General features: G+C 36.3%; 1 protein-coding gene across 2 annotated transcripts in view; it reads left to right on the top strand.

Moving 5' to 3' along the window:
- The first annotated feature begins 12,522 nt into the window (after positions 1 to 12,522).
- The window catches only part of LOC134806680 (solute carrier organic anion transporter family member 2B1-like), a 78,343-nt gene continuing 76,923 nt past the window's right edge, over positions 12,523 to 13,942 (top strand). For both annotated transcript variants that reach the window (XM_063780010.1, XM_063780016.1), the window contains exon 1: positions 12,523 to 12,661. In XM_063780010.1, coding sequence (XP_063636080.1) covers positions 12,637 to 12,661 — 25 coding nt within the window. In that variant the 5' untranslated portion in view covers positions 12,523 to 12,636. The remainder of the gene's footprint in view (positions 12,662 to 13,942) is intronic.

Here is a 13,942-nt window from a genome sequence, read left to right as displayed (position 1 = left end):
CATTAAAAAAGACGATTAATGAAATTTGCGATTGTGATAAAATGCGATGTGAAAATTCGCTACTCGGAAAATATGCATTTGTGAAAATTGTCTAACAAATCATATAATATACATATTTATAAATACTTAAATACATAGAAAACACCCATGACTCGGGAACAAATATCTATGTTCATCACACAAATAAATGCCCTTACCGAGATTCGAACCCAGGACCATCGGCTTCACAGGCAGGGTCACTACCCACTAGGCCAGACCGGTCGTCGGTAGTTTCTGCGGCAAAATCTTTTCATAAATGTAAGATATCACCAAAAATAATATTATTTAGTAATTGAACGTGTAAATTATAATTATAGTTGGGTGGGTAAAACAACAAGAACATCTGATCTGACCTTCGAGTGTTCGATTTTTTCCTTGCAAAAAGTTTGAGGCCAGGGTAACGCATTCTCAGAATTGTTTCAAACGATGTTTGAACCTTTTATATGGAGTGGTCGCTTTACCTATAGTTCGTTTTTTTAGCATTAGAAATAAGGTAAACAATCTTGATGCGTCTTTTAATTGAAAAACCCATTTTATAAATAAGTTACGGCAAATATGTAACAATTATGAATCTAATATGATCATTTATATTCTTCTGCTTTCATAAGTAATAGTTACTGATTTTTAAAAAGCGTTTTTCAATTAAAAGACATGTCAAGATCGCTTACCCTCTTACAAGTTCTTTCTAATGCTAAAAAATGAACTATAAGGACTGCCAAGTTTCCAATTAAAAGGTACGGAAAGGTGGCGGAAATTAGAAGCAACTGCAGTAATATTTTCTAATAAATAGATTTCTTTATTTCGGATAAACAATGTACCCATTGGTGTACAACAAGCAAATATCTTAACCTAATGTTAGTAGGTATTTATACATAGACTTAAGTACAACCTACACTGGCTACACTACTACAGCATATTTAAGTATCTACATATATAAGTACATTATAAATAGCGCTACCCTTTTAACTACTAATACGTATACCTACTTCTTACAAACCTCTAATATCTGTTAAATTTTGTCTCTTTGTAATAAACAGAAATGTCAAAATAACGGATAAGGATAAACGATTATCAACGGTTTGTTAGATTTGTTAAACGTTTACGAATAACGCCAATAAAAAATGATAAAAAATTGGTCGATCCATTATAGAATAGGTACTTACTTAAAATAATACTTAATGTACATTTTGTGAGCACAAAGAAACAAGCAAACACTCGACATGTTCTCACCCAAATCATCACCTAAACGCACATGGTGTAAAAAAACACAAGATGGCCGTTTATCAGTCACCATGCATAGTTGCTTGATTATACCTACATGTGTCACCAATGTCACCATGTCACTAATAACCGCGATTATATTGGATTGTTCAAGGTTTTAACTAGTAATTTTCCGGCCTGTAACTTCAACAGTTATTTTAGTAGTACCAACATTTCTTGAAATCGTACCATCACCCTCCGCGATTGTTGCGCCATTTAGGGTCCTAGCCAGGGGGGCGAAACTTCAAAGAGGGGTACCTTATATATGGAAACTTGTTGTTTTTTTTTTTCGTCCATCTGGACAGGCTAAAGCTAAAAAAAAAAAAAAAAAAAAAAAAAAAAAAAAAAAAAAAAAAAAAAAACATGTCTTTGCATTTTTATCACAAATTCCGTTTCAAGTATGAAACGTTTAATATTTTCAGTAATTTAGGTACCTCACATTTTTTAATCGTCTTAATATAATTGTATTTATATTAAAATAATATAATCGTTTTTATTAAGAACATTTAACTAAATAGTTTCGCCAAGTGCCTTACGTGAAAGGAAACGTTAAAACAAAGAACATAGTAACCATAGTCTAATAAAACATGGTCTTCCATTCCCAGAGTGACACGGGCCTACGTCACAACAACATGGCCGCTATATATAGCGCTATCGCACATTATCATATAGCGCTGTCGCATGATGACGTAGGCCCGTGTCAGTTAGGTGACCTAGAAAAGACGGGAATGGAGTACCAGGCGGAGTATATTATTATACCATGATAGTAACCGTCAAACTATAAAAGTCAAACAGAAGATTCTAATTTTTTGTAATTTTAATTAATAATTTATAGTATAATCACTATAAATTGATGAAAATGAGTGCGCCTGGGAGAAAGAAACGTTATTGCCTTTTCGGCTGTGCGAATTAAAACAACATGACTCCAAAACGCATCAATGCTTCGTGGCTCGTGCTAGCTAGTCAAATTGAAGTCCAAGTTTTAATAGTGGATTTGTATTATTTCGAACTAATTTATTATAATAAGTGGAACCCTTAGAAAATATTTTTTTGGTTTGTTACGCATGTAAGTAATGAAAAATAAATGATATTTTTACACATCGTGGTTTTACTTTTGCGACTAAAATATTCTTTGGTATGAACATTTATAAAATACTGGTCTAGGTAGTAAATCGTCACTGAATGAATATGTATTATAGTACATAATATATTGGCGCCTTTTTCCTTGACCGTGTACAGTGCACTACAATGAGGTGTATTCATTTTTCACGTGATTGCTTTGCAAGAAGGTGAAAGAATGGAACCCTCATTGTAGTTCACTGTTTACGGTCAAGGAAAAAGGCGCCATAGTTTTTATTACTACTATGCATGTGTGCCACGCACACATACGTAAAGGTTTGTGACAAAAATCCGCTAGGAGCGTTAGTGTCGACGTTTTTTGACATTTACTCGCGAGTTGGCTCTCTTTTACTATACATATATTATTATACTCTTTGGTCCTAGCTAAATAGGGAATATTACGCAAAACTCTGCGTAGAGGGCGTCACTCGCATACTCACAGGCCCTACCGCTAAAACACGAAAATCAAAAATTCGGTTTCTGCCTCTCTATCACTCTTGCTTATTCGATCGATAGAGAGGCAGATAACGAAATTTCGATTTTCGGGTTTCGCGGTAGGCCACCTGTAAACAAACCGCCTTGATGCATCAATGTCATAGTGAAAACTTGTCAAAAAACTGTTTAAGGCCTAGTATGTATAAGTTACTCTATGCTTTTACTCTATGTTGAGTGCTGCACTCTGGCGGCAGAACATTGCAGTAATATTCCCTAATATTGGCTGTTCAATTCTCCAATTTATCAAAAACCCTAAATGGCATACCAATCCCGTGTGGTGACTGATGTACAATGAGTGCGATAGATATAAATGTTATAATATTAATTGAAAAAATCTTTGGTTACACTTATCAATGTTTTAACAAAACATGTATAAAATAAACATCTTTTAGATATGGTCAATAAAAATTGTGCACCAGAAACTTTCAGTCGGCACCTGAACCTACTTACAAAAACCCTCGTCAGCAGCAGATTATACTTCGTAGTCGTCTTGAATTAAATAGTCATGCATTAATCGTTAAAAATAACTTAAGTTATTGGGTGCTGTAGCTAACTGTCCTATAAAGCAATTTATGATACATTGCCGGCTAAGTAGGTTCAACGAATTTAATTGATTGATCGAAAACCGCAATGCCGCTTGTAAATTGAGTAAATGTATACCTTGTACAAATCTGCTCATGCAATTAATTTGGTGAGATCGAATCTCACTGAAAGATCCTCTTGATAACAAATCGGTTCTAATCAAATCAATTAATAGCATAAAAGTAACCACTGTATTCACGCACGTACAGTCAGCTGCAAAAATATGTTAAACTACGAAGACCGCAAAAATATCTCACACGATCTTATTTGTAGAGCCATAAGAGCGTGTCACATATTTTTGCGGCCTTCGAAGAGTAACAATTAAGTATTGCAGGTGACAGTACCTTTATATGAAGAGACTAGAGTCACTGTAGAGTAGTTGTTTACAATTCTATATACCTTGCTTTTTTTAAGTCTGATAATTTAAAAAAGTATATTCCTAAGCGTAAATTAAGCCTCTCTCTAGCCTAGCTACTGCATGTCATAAAAACATTTGTTTAAATTTGAACTTTCATAAGTTTCATAGCTGTCAATAGAGTTGGAGTTGGTTATTGGCTTTGTATGCACTAGACTAGAGGCTTAAAATAATAATTTCTCAGAAACACCGGTACACCTATTGTTAATTAAGTCGGTTTTGAAGATAATCAATAATTATATTAATTATTTTTTATCTTTTTAGTCATTTCTGATTGTGCACACTTGCACAATTTGCCTTAGATTACTCGTATAGTCCAAGATACCGCAAACATTTTTTGCACCTGTATGTTTCTTAGTCGATCAGTCTTATTACATTTGAAATGAAAATTATGGTTTACTAATGTGTTGCAGAATTACCTTTCGCATATATCATTTAGCATACAATCATTTCGCTGAGTTTTAAAATGCAGAACCATGTTTTGGCATACTGTTGATGTTCATAATTACACATTGGTAACTCGTGGCATTTAGGTAGCACTTAAAAGATTAGTTTAATTAATTTCCTTTTTTTAGTGGTTTCTTTTTCTCGGCTCGTATAGGAAGAACATTGTCACATCACTAGTCTGTGCCTGCTACCTAAATGCCACGAGTTACCGATGTGTGCTCATCACTAATGTTTTAAGTGCTACCTAAATGCCACGAGTTACCGATGTACATTCATAATAGTCTTTTAAACGAATATTGTTTTCGCAGATAAATGTATTGCATAATATTTAGGTGGCATAAAGTTATCAAGTTGGGTCTTCGTCTACGAGGAATGGTGTTAAAGATTTAATAAAACTACCCTTTGTCCTTCCACGGGTCTCAAACTATCTGCATACAAAATTCCATCTACTCGTAAATCACTTTAGCGGTTTAAGCGTGAAGAGGTAACATACAGACGGATAGAGTTATGATGGATTTGCTGTTTTTTAGTTTTTAAAGTGTGTTTATACGGCAAAATAATCAGTAACTATAAAGTCCGTCGGGTAAAAAGATTATGAAATAAAGGCCATAGTCGGTTTTCAATAGTAAGTTGGCCCTTAAATCAATTTGATTCGGGTTTTTTTTGTGAGTACCTCTTATGGTGAAGGATATTTTTTTTGCTGAGTATCAATATCCTACTAGTGACAGTTTATGACTTATGATTTTATTAATTTTTTTCTTTAATGTATGGTTTTTCGGGATATATTCAAGCGATTTGCTTAATTTTTTTAAATAGTGTTCTTTATTTAAGTATGCTTCGATACTCAAAAAACGAATACCAGTTGTCATATAAAAAAAAAGAAAAAAATGAGTAAAAAAAAAATAAAACATTTTTTATGTCGTGGTGAAGTAGTGACACCTCTAATTTTTTTTCTAATTGTAGGCCGAACATTGGCCTACTACTTGCCTAAATATCAAAATTTTCCAATCGGTACTTCCTATCAAAAATTAGCAAATTGTGTGGTCAAGTTCTGTACTCAATCGGTGTTTTTCAATGTAGTATACAAACTCTTCGGTTATTTTTGCGTTTTCTTATCAGGTTGTCGTATTTAAGAGTAAAATGCCAATGACAACTTAATGTTTGTATACTACATTGAAAAACACCGATTGTGTACAGAACTTGACCACACACATTGCTATTTTTTGACAGGAAATACCATTTGGAAGATTTTGATATTCAGGCAAGTAGTAGGCCAATGTCTGGCCTACAACTAGAAAAAAAAATTAGAGGTGTCACTACTTCACCACGACATAAAAAAAATGTTTTATTTTTTTTACTTTGTTTTTCTTTTTTTTTATATGACAACTGGTATTCGTTTTTTGAGTATCGATGCATACCTAAATAAAGAACACTATTTAAAAAAAATAAGCAAATCGCTTGAATACATCCCGAAAAACAAAACATTAAAGAAAAATAATAATAAAATAATAAATCAAAAACTGTCACTAGTAGGATGTTGATACTTAGCAAAAATATCATTCGCCATTAGAGGTACTCACAAAAAAACCAGAATCAAATTGATTGAAGGGACAGCTTACTATGGAAAACCGACTATGGCCTTTCATAATCGAATGATAGGTACCTATCTTAATGTTATTCTCTAACCTAATCTATTTTTCTGGCATGTGTTCGTTTTTGTTGAGGTCGCAGTTCTAACCTAACCTACTTTGCTCGCAGCTGTTCGTTTTTGTATGAGGTCGTAGTTCTAACATAACCTAACCTACTTTTCTGGAAGCTGTTCGTTTTTGTAAATAGTTGCAGTTCTAACCTAACCTAACCTACTTTTCCGGCACCCGTTCGTTTTTATAGGAGGCCGCAATTCCAACCCAATATAACTTTCATAATTCATAATTCATAATTCGTTTATTGTCTGTAGAACATGGGTATATACAATGATGGAACATGATTTAATATGGAATCACCATGGTCTTGCCAAAAGGCGTACAAACAGTCACACTTATAACTACTTACTACTACTTAAAACATAAGTCATGCAAATGCAAATTACAATATTATTTACAAATTTATGATTTAACAGAAGCGGTCTCATATCTAATATTAATTACGGCGATAATGTTAAGATTTGTCACAGAGGTACTCTTGAATGGAGTAGTAGGCTTTTTTTGATAAAAAGTCATGCAAAATTTTCTTAAAATGTTGTAGATTATTACAGTTTAAGATGGGTTTTGGGAGGTTATTATATAATTTAGGTGCCATTCCGAATACACTTTTGGAAAGTAAGGCCGTTTTGAATGGTTTTGCGTATATTTCTCCTTGATGTCTAATGCTATTAAGTTTTGTAAATTGACCTATGTTTAGTTTCACGTGTATAGCTACTTCATAGATGAAAAGGCAAGGCAAAGTTAGTATTTGATGTTTTGTGTACAGGGGTTTACAAGACTCTAAAGATTTTTCATAACATGCTGCTCTAAGACATTTCTTTTGTGATCTGAATGCTCTTTCTCTATCTGTGGAGTTTCCCCAGAATATAACTCCATACCGTAAAGTGGACGTTACATATGCGTGATACGCTGTAAGCACAGTTGCCTGATTAGCTACTTTCCTTAAGTTATATAAAGCGTAGGAGTATTGGTCTAGTTTACTACATACTATATCGATTTGATTTTTCCATGTCAATTTACTGTCTAAATGTAATCCTAAGAAGCGCGTCATTTCAGTTTCGTCAATCTGTGTATTCTTATAATTAATATTTAGATCACTTGTCTTATTAACTCTTTGCCTAAAATTCATTATTTTTGTTTTAGATAAATTAATTTTTAAATTGTTTTTGTCCATCCATTCAATTATTCGTTCAAGCGTTCTATTAATGTTCAATTGGTATGTCTCTAAATCTGAATCTTCTCCTGAGATAATTACTGTGCTGTCATCAGCAAAGAGTATCATAGGATATTCAACGGCAAGTGGGAGGTCATTAATATATACGTTGAACAGTAAAGGACCTAAAACGCTACCCTGTGGTACCCCGCGTATTATTTCTTGTATATCAGATGAGAACGTGAATTCAGTTTTACTGTCTAAGCATATCCTGTTCACTTGAGTAATTTGTTTCCGATTTCTTAAATAGGATTTAATCAAATCGTGGGCGTTACCTCGTATACCATATCTGTATAGCTTATTTAACAATAATTCATGGTCGACGAAGTCAAAAGCCTTCGTCATATCCATGTATACTGCGCATACCGGTATTACTTTGTCTACTTTTGCCATGATTGTCTGTAGTAATTCATATATAGCCATATTTATTGATTTGTTTTTACGAAACCCTTTCTGTTCTTTGGCAAATAAGTCATTCTTTTCAAAGTACGAGCTAATATTATTATAAATAACTTTTTCAAAAACTTTTGAAAATATTGGTAATAACGCTATCGGTCGATAATTATTCATATCCAGTTTATCACCTTTCTTATAGAGGGGTTTAATGATAGATGTTTTCAGCCGGTCTGGAAATACTCCCTTTTCAATGCATAAGTTTATTATGAAAGTCAAAGGTTTCGAAATAATATGCTTTGCTCTTTTAATGACCTTGGTTGATAGTCCATCGATTCCTGTACTATGTGTATTTTTTAATGAATCTATAATAATACGGACTAGATTTTGCCCTGTGCGCGGGGCCCGAGGGCCCCGCGGTGCGCGTGTTGTTGTTTGTGCTGTTGTTGGTATTGTTGTTTATGTGTTGTTGTTGTTGGTGCTGTTGTTTGTGCTGTTGTTGGTGCCGTAGTTTTGTTTTCCAAAGGGAAAGAGAAATGAATTTCTACTTTTGTTAGGACGGAAAGATCCGCGTGCGAGCACTTCATTCCCGCAGCTCGGCCTTCGGCCTCGCGTGCATGGGAAATCTAAAGGGACGCTCCGGGCCTTCGGCCCTACGCGGAGCTCGGCCTTCGGCCTTCGCTGGGTTCCGAAGCTCAGCGTCGGGCCTTCGGCCCGCCGCTTCGCTTATTAAAACACTTGGAGGGTTGGTTTTGCTTTGGGGGGTAAGCGGGAAGTTGGAGCTTAAACACGACCCAATAGTAAAAGTGTCTTGACAACCTCACTTTTCCTATTTTCCTATTTTGAGGCAATGTTACTTTAAATAAATAAATAATAAATAAATAAATAAATATTATAGGATATTTTTACACAAATTGACTAAGCCCCACGGTAAGCTCAAGAAGGCTTGTGTTGTGGGTACTCAGACAACGATATATATAATATATAAATACTTAAATACATAGAAAACAACCAAGACTCAGGAACAAATATCTGTATCATCATACAAATAAATGCCCTTACCAGGATTCGAACCCGGGACCATCGGCTTCATAGGCAGGGTCACTACCCACTAGGCCAGACCGGTCGTCAAACTTTAATATTGTTACATCGTAATATTATTTCGTAATAAGTTTAAATTTTGGCAAAAATTCAATTTTTGGTAAAAGCTTTTATTGCTGACTGTACGTTTCTTTCTACAGGCAACTAATACTCATCGAGACAATTCTAAAAACCCCAAACACAATTAGTTTGCGTTGTTTTATCACAGAGTTTCTATTGCCACCTCCCTGTCTCCATCATCAGATCAGCTCGATGGTACCATAATATTGCATTGTCACCCGACTTACATATGTACGAGTATGCAAGCAAATTTTCAGCTTCATTGGAAGTCGGGAAGTGGGTCAAATTAAATTTGAAAGATTTGACCCGTACAAATATAGTTACATAACTACATACTTACATAGGTACATTGCAAGTTAAATAAAAGCTTGTAAAAAGGATCACTCTTCGACCTACAAACTTACACTCGTTTTGCGAAGTACCTAACCACAAAATACATACCACTAGACGAAGCATTATGGGACGACTCACTGTCACTGGCGCAAAATTACTAATTACCAAGCTTAGAATTACTTTTATTTCACTAATTTTTCGAACTAGTCCAACGCATGGTATAATAATATACTCCTTCGGCCTTCGGCCCGCCGTTTCGCTTGTCTAAGACACTTTTCCTATTGGGTCGTGTTTAAGCTCCAACTTCCCCCTCTCGTGTGACGCTTCGGGCCTTCGGCCCTACGCGGAGCTCGGCCTTCGGCCTTCGCGAGCCTCGACGCTTCGCCGTCGGGCCTTCGGCCCGCCGGCTTCGCTTATCAAGACAGTTGACTTTGTAGACCGCTTGGAGGAACTGCATTTACGCAGCTCGGCCTTCGGCCTCGCGTTTTGGGAGTCGGGGTGGCGGCTCCGGGCCTTCGGCCCTCCGCCGGGGTCGGCCTTCGGCCTCCCGGCCTGGAGCTCGCCCTTCGGGCTCGCTTAACACACTTTTTGTATAGGATTTTGCTTTGTTCGTCATTCCCGCAGCTCGGCCTTCGGCCTCGCCCAAAATTACTGGGGGTGGGGCACGCTTGGACATTCGGGGTGAAGCTCCGGGCCTGACGGCCCTCCGCGGGGTCGGCCTTCGGCCTCCCGGCCTGAAGCTCGCCCTTCGGGCTCGCTTAACCTACTTGGAAATTTGACTATTGCCCGTGCCCGCGCCGTTTTGGACTTTTCCAAAAATTTTTTTTCACATGGTAATCTTGTGCCCCCAGGCTCGCCGCATGCCAAATTTCAGCGCGCTCGGACCAACTTGAAAAAAAAAAAAAAAAAAAGTCGGCCATTTTGAAAAATTTTAAATGCAGTTTTATTTCTCTCGGGGCCCTCTATGACATTTGGTCGAGCACCCCCCACCTATCACGCACCGTTTAAAAGTTGCCATACAAAATTAAAATGACCATTATTTCCGCCATCCTGGATTTTTTCCAAAAATTTTTTTTTTCATAGGAATCTAGAGGCCTCTATCTCTCGCCATGCCAAATCTCAACGCGCTCGGACCAACTTGAAAAAATTAAAAAAAAAAAGTCGGCCCGTTTGAAAATTTTTAAATGCAGTTTGTTTTGTCTCGGGGCCCTCTATGACATTCGGTCGAGCACCCCCCACCTATCTCGCACCGTTTAAAAGTTGCCATACAAAATAAAAGTGGCCATTTTTTCCGCCATCTTGGATTTTTTCGAAAAATTTTTTTTCCATACGAATCTAGAGGACCCCGAGATTCCGTGACCAAAATTTCAGCGCGCTAGGACAAACTTGAAAAAATTAAAAAAAAAAAGTTGGCCATTTTGAAAAAAAAATGGCGGCGTCAAAAACTGCCAGGGTCCCTCTATGACATTTGGTCGAGCACCCCCCACCTACCTCCCACCGTTTGGCCGGGCCGTCAAACATTTTTCTGACAGAATCCGGTAGACCAAAAGTCGGAATTTTCTGGGGGTCGTGAGACCACCCTCTATACGACCGTACCATAGTCAAATACCCCACGAACCTCCTTCTTGGAGAACAATCGTGTCAATTAATCAGTCGTGTTGCAGCTTTAAATAAGATTAATGTCATCGCATGTTGTTGGTGCCATGAATATTGAATTAATTGAATTAAATGTCATTTCTTTTCTGGCACAGGTTAAATTTTGTTGGGGTCGCGGTTCTTACTTAACCCACTTTTCTGCTAATATCAGAAAATATCACTATGCCATAATAAGAGTATGCTGCAGGATGATTATGGCAAATAAAATTATGCTAAACTAAAGTCGGCGAAAGTAATCTTCTGCTAAATAATATGCTGCAAAATGTATTGTATGCGTAGTAATAGTAATGCCAAGTAATAGTTATGCAAAATTATCATTCGATTAAAAGTGTTTCTGCGATACATATTATGCGAAGTGTATTTCTGACAAACAATATTATGCCAGATGAGGGGAACCCGAAAATTATATATAAATAATTTGTTGTTTGGTGAACAACAAATTAGGTGAACCGCCTCGACCTGCGGGCGCAGCACGGTTTCATTTTTATCGCCTGTCACTATGCGCGTCCCTTTCGCACTTACATACTTGTTAGAACGTGACAGGCATGACAAGCGATAAAAATGCGACCGTGCTACCGCCGCTGGCCCACCGGTAAGTATCTTAGAGGCGTGTAAATCTAAATATATGTATTTTTGATGACTGTGAACTCGACTGTACCACCGAAAAGTAATGTAAAGTACTTTTCATTTGTATAAGATAATAGAGTATTTACATTTCTTATCCACATAATCCGTATAAACCTGTATCAGTGTACGAGTAGGTAGTATAACAATGAGTCACATTCGAAATTTAGAACATATTGTTTTTAAATTTTGTGTAGAGTTAGGCGTTGACTTAATATAATAAATAATTGATCTCAAACAATATGGCGAAGCGGTGCAATAAACAGGATTCGCAAAATTCGTAGTTGAGCGTTTCTTAAATTTTTTGCCATTTTTATATATTGTGACCTTTTTTGCCACTCTTGTTATTTCTACTCAGAATCACGAGCTCTTTCCGATCCTAATGGGATTAAAAAATGTCCCAGAGTTTTTTTCCTATTGTGTTACCATTTCCCCATATACTTAGTATGGCGGTAACAAAAAGGAAAGACTGAAAAATGTATGGAAATTTTAGGACACTTCTTTTCTCCTATAAGGATGAAAAGGGCTCGCGATCCTGACTAGAAATAAGACAAAAGTGGCAAAAAAGGGCACAATATTTAAAAAAAACCGGGCAAGTGCGAGTCGGACTCGCGCACGAAGGGTTCCGTACCATAATGCAAAAAAAAAAACGAAAAAAAAAGCAAAAAAAAACGGTCACCCATCCAAGTACTGACCACTCCCGACGTTGCTTAACTTTGGTCAAAAATCACGTTTGTTGTATGGGAGCCCCATTTAAATCTTTATTTTATTCTGTTTTTAGTATTTGTTGTTATAGCGGCAACAGAAATACATCATCTGTGAAAATTTCAACTGTCTAGCTATCACGGTTCGTGAGATACAGCCTGGTGACAGACGGACGGACGGACGGACGGACGGACGGTCGGACGGACGGACGGACAGCGAAGTCTTAGTAATAGGGTCCCGTTTTACCCTTTGGGTACGGAACCCTAAAAATGGCAAAAAATAAAAGAAACGCTCAGTTATGGTTTTTGTTCTGGCCTTCTCTGTACTCTGTGAGTGTTTTACAATACACAGTTGTTAGACGCTCACGAGTACTGTTGTGCTTGTATATCAACCTAGTCTCTTTACATATAATGGAATAATTCATGGTATATTTAAATGTTGAAAAAAATTGGAAAAAGTTTTGTTAAAGGAAATAGTGAAAGTAGAATTTTATGAAAATGGTGTACGTTGTAAAAGGTAAGAAAATTAAAATTACAGGTGTTTTATTACAAACGGGTATCAATGTCACAGGTAGGTATACGAAAGAAAAAGTTATAGAGTTCTGTTTATTTCTACTTAAAATAACAAAAGTTAAAATATTTTTATAAAAATAATAACATTTGTGTCTTTATACACCTATAAATTTTATTTTATTGTGAAGCTCAAATATTAAACTAGTCCTAGCTAAAACCAAGGCTCGGAACCGGTTTTTTCTTCATACAAATAATATACTGGTATTATTTCGTTCTTTTTCGTTCTTTGGTTTATTATTTAATTTTTAATGGGACAATCTAATAATACGAAGTTGTTAAATACATGATTCAGTCCTACGTGAAGAGCATAAAATAATTAAAAATATTGGGCTATTTCGGGTTTTTCAAAAAAACCGGTTCCGAGCCTGGGTTAAAACAAAAACTGGAAGAACACGGAATGTTAAAAATTGAAAATAAATGGGATTTGAGAAATTTCTCGCTTCGGGCAAGATTCGAACTTGGGACCTGGGGGCCTAGCCAAGGTGAATGTGCCTATAGACATAGTCACGTGACTTTTCGTAACATCTGCCATATTATCTCGTTCTTAGTTTCTGATCGACCTGTCCCTTTCTTTAAATACAAGTATATGTTGTCAAACAATTCTTCAGAGCACAGCCAGTCTTCACCTAAAAAAACACTGTCGTTATACTTCTAATTATAAGTACACAAGGAACACATGAACAAATGGTTCAATAATGCGATCATACGCAAATAAATGTGTACGAGTATATACCATGGAAGATTATATGAAATGATAACCGATTTTAACAGGTAAGTAATTAAAATCGACATGACTCTTCGACTACCGTAGGCTCAAAGGGCGTAAGGGACAAAATGGCGAAAATGAGTTATGAATGCAGTTATACTCAGTTTTTTTCTCTCTATCGAATGGTATATTTAACGTCTCGATAACTTGAAAAAAATGTCCGATAAGCCCTATGAAAAATCAATGCTTGAACACAATTTTCCAACGCATTTTGCCGTATCTGCCAATTCAAAAAAATGTTGTGAGACATTTTAGCGTAGCTCCCAACTTTTTATACGATACGCCCTTTTGCATCGGAAATAATATTAAATCTGTGCTAGTTTTTTGTCAGTTACGCCTATTTGCAGTAGATTCTTGAGTGCTAAATGTACGTTACGCCCACAACAAGTGGATATTTATACGAATGTTAGAGAATTCAATGTAAGATACTATGTAACCACTACTATGTGCCAACATACT

This window comes from Cydia splendana, chromosome 1 (assembly GCF_910591565.1).
Source record: "Cydia splendana chromosome 1, ilCydSple1.2, whole genome shotgun sequence".
NCBI lineage: Eukaryota > Metazoa > Arthropoda > Insecta > Lepidoptera > Tortricidae > Cydia > Cydia splendana.
This window is presented reverse-complemented; position numbering and strand designations above follow the sequence as displayed.